Consider the following 3,330-nt stretch of genomic DNA (forward strand, 5'->3'; position numbering starts at 1 on the left):
GATCTATTGCTAAATGAATTATCCACACCTTGTTTGCTGACGCACCACCTCATAGATGGATGTGTCCGTCTCGTCTGTTTTGTATCGTAAGAAAGGTTGAAAGTCAAAGTATGTAGGTTTTGTAGATTCCGTATAACTTGGATTATTTTCTGAATCGTACGTATTTCACTTTCAGTTGCTGAGCCCCAGCCAAGGGCATTGCCTCTTAACCAATCAAAGTTGATTGGAAGATGATATCATGGCCAATACGTATTAGGCAAGGTGAATAATATATAGATAAATGAAATAACAAACAAAGCATATGATCACCTAAATACTATATAAACAAATCAAAGATATGTACACATACTATTAACTAAAAAACGAATCTCATCTCCACCGAAAGCTTAAGACTATTAAACGATGGAATAATAAAAGTCTCATTTTATTATCAACTAAGATAAGTTTGTTGCCAAAAGAATAATGCAAGATTATTATTATTATGTGGTTGTCACTTAAAGTTTCACCCTATAAAATGCCCACAAAACTATTCAAAATCTATAACAAAAACATATGGGAACTCAAGGACGCTGTAAAGGGTGCAAGAACTACCTGACAGTGCCACCTGGGCAACCATGTTCGGTCTGTTACACGGTCAACAACCCGAAAAAGAAGGGTAAGTGCCATATCGGTGCACGAATGCTCGAGCATTTAGGTGGTTATGCAGACCAAGTTTTGAGCAATTATCAGTATAATGACCCTTATGGACAGCCTCAAGCATATGCAGGCTATAATGCTCCACAAGCGTACGGTTCTGGCTATTATGGCGTACCGTCACAAGGGTATGGTTTGGGATATTATAACCGGTACTATAACCAACCGGTGCATGAGAAGAAGCGGGCAGTGTTGTGTGGGGTGACCTACAAAGGTCACCCCAAGACACTGCCTGCTAGTATAACTAATGTTAGGAGTATGCATCGGTTATTGCTCAACCTCGGCTTCCAAAGTGCTTCCATTCGCGTTCTTACAGGTTTCGACACGCTTTTTTGCCACCATCCGCCTTTTTCTTTTGTTTGAAAGGGTTGTTTAGAGTTTTTTTTTTTAACGACAAATGTTACTTCTAATATAGTTTACACCAATAAATTTACTTATGACAATATATCAAATATTCACATTTATGCTCAAACATACTAATTAATTATGGCATTTGAATGATTTTAATTTCTTCAGAAGAGGAATCAGATCCCACCAGGACCCCAACAAGACATAACATAATAACAGCTATGGAGTGGCTAACCAAAGGTAGCCGATCCGGGGATTCGTTGGTGTTCTACTACGCAGGACATGGGTCCCGCGTGCCGGATGCCAGCGGAGATGAAATAGATGGGGTGGATGAAGCAATATGTCCTGTTGACTATAGCAAATCTGGCAAGATACTAGATGATGAGGTCAATGAGATCCTTGTAGAACCATTACCTCATGGTGTAACACTTCATAGTATTATGGACACTTGCTTTAGCGGAACTGTTCTTGACCTGCCTTTTCTTTGCAGGATTGATCGGTGAGTATGTATTAGCGAACACTGTTAGACCATTTGTAGTGGACGTTAGCCCCACTCCACCTCGGTATTTTTAAGATGTTAAACACCATTACACGCCAATAAAATGGCGGGCGTGAGGGCTTTGTTGTGGGGCCAAGGTCTTGTATTAACCAATCAAACAATTTTTCACACTTTTAGTTAAATAAAAATCAAATAATAATTGTGTTTTTAGTTAAACCACTAAACACATTTGATGGTTCAGTTAGTGAATGTCTCTTCGCCTACGTGGCAGTGACATGGCAAATACTTTTTTGTTAGTTAAATTCCTCCACTATACATAGTTTTACAACACATATGCATAAGTTTTAGTTAGAGGTGGTAACATGGGCATCCCGAGTTTGGGTTAAAACGGAACAATTTTAAAAATGGGTTCTTTTGAAAACGCATGATGACGTATGGGTGGTTCTTTTGGTTAGACTATAAGTCTGGTTGGTCGCTATCTAAGATAGTGACTTTGTAGTTGAAGTCCCTATCTAAGATGACGACTTTACTTTTTTGCATACTAGTATGATTTAGTCATATTTGCATACTCTAAAAATGTAAGCACACTATCTTAAACCGCGACTAACCCAGAAACAAGATCTAATAATAAAAACCACCATTTGTCATCTGGCCTTTTTAAAAGAACCTATTTTTAGAAACAAATCCTTTGAATCGAGTTGGGCCAACGATACACTTTTTTTTCCGTTTAAGACAATGAATATAAAATACAACCCAAGTCGAGTCAATTTTCAGACAAATTAAGTCGGAAGACTGAAAATTAGATTGTATGCAGGAGAGGATTCTATAACTGGGAAGTTCAGCATCCTTCACATGTTTCACCATATGGTGGTACTAGTGGTGGAACAGCAATCTGTATTAGTGCTTGTGATGATCATCAAAATTCAGCTGATACATCGGTTAGTATGCTAATCTGTATTAGTGCTTGTAACAATGCGATTAAGTACAAATAGATATAAATAGCTTACTCAACATGTTGTTTACGTACGCGCAGGTTTTCACAGGCAACGCGATTGGTGCATTGACTCATAGCTTCGTTCAAGCTGTGGGTAGTGCGTATAGATGGACATATGGAGATTTACTTGACAACATGCGCAGAATAGTTCGTGAAGCTCAACAACAACAGGGCATAGATGCGCCATTTGCATCGCCTATGTCGCAGGTTAGTTTGATATCTACAGCTAGTCTGATTACTGTAAGTCTGTAACATGTATAATTAACTACAGTGACATAATAGTAGACGAATAATTAACAATATTGATCACTGGAGTTCGAAATTGAAGTAAGACGCATTTTTAGAAAATGGGCCGAAAATGGTTTATACAGTAATTGTCCAAGCAATAATATTTGGTTTATTATGCACATAAACATACTTTTTGACATCCGTTCGCAAAAGAAGGCGAACGTGAGAATTTACCAAACAACTGCATTTGATGTTTCTATTTATGCATCTCAAATTATATATAATGAGGTTCTTCGCGACCCTTTATTTGATAGATTATTTGTATGTACTAACATTGATGAATGACAATTGCAGGAGCCTCAACTATCTTCTTCTACAAGATTCGAGATTAACTCCGAGCCTTTTAACTTGTAGACTCCATCTTACCATCTATCTATAATCTATACATGAACAGAAAATAAGGCATGCCCACTTGATCTTAAGATATGCATTCGTTTACTATCATGTCGATTCTTGATTTACAAGTCATAACTATCGACTAAAAAGCCTTCGTTTTGGTATGATAAAA

General features: G+C 37.6%; 1 protein-coding gene across 1 annotated transcript; it reads left to right on the plus strand.

Moving 5' to 3' along the window:
- Positions 1 to 552: 552 nt before the first annotated feature.
- Positions 553 to 2,835, plus strand: LOC143538632 (metacaspase-3-like). The gene is made up of 4 exons (XM_077032146.1): positions 553 to 1,009; positions 1,210 to 1,540; positions 2,355 to 2,478; positions 2,574 to 2,835. The coding sequence occupies exons 1-4, from the start codon at positions 553 to 555 to the stop codon at positions 2,784 to 2,786; spliced, it is 1,125 nt and encodes a 374-aa protein (XP_076888261.1). The 3' UTR covers positions 2,787 to 2,835.
- Positions 2,836 to 3,330: the final 495 nt, after the last annotated feature.

This window comes from Bidens hawaiensis, unplaced genomic scaffold (genome assembly GCF_021521415.1).
Source record: "Bidens hawaiensis isolate Kalapana, Puna unplaced genomic scaffold, B.hawaiensis_p1.1 tig00011661_1, whole genome shotgun sequence".
In the NCBI taxonomy this organism is placed as follows: domain Eukaryota; kingdom Viridiplantae; phylum Streptophyta; class Magnoliopsida; order Asterales; family Asteraceae; genus Bidens; species Bidens hawaiensis.

Bases quoted from the DNA above. Each gene is read 5' to 3' on its own strand.
- LOC143538632 (XM_077032146.1), top strand. From the start codon at position 553: ATGGGAACTCAAGGACGCTGTAAAGGGTGCAAGAACTACCTGACAGTG. The intron at 1,010-1,209 runs GTTTCGACACGC...TAATTTCTTCAG, and splicing joins TTCCATTCGCGTTCTTACAG to AAGAGGAATCAGATCCCACC. The intron at 1,541-2,354 runs GTGAGTATGTAT...GATTGTATGCAG, and splicing joins TTTCTTTGCAGGATTGATCG to GAGAGGATTCTATAACTGGG.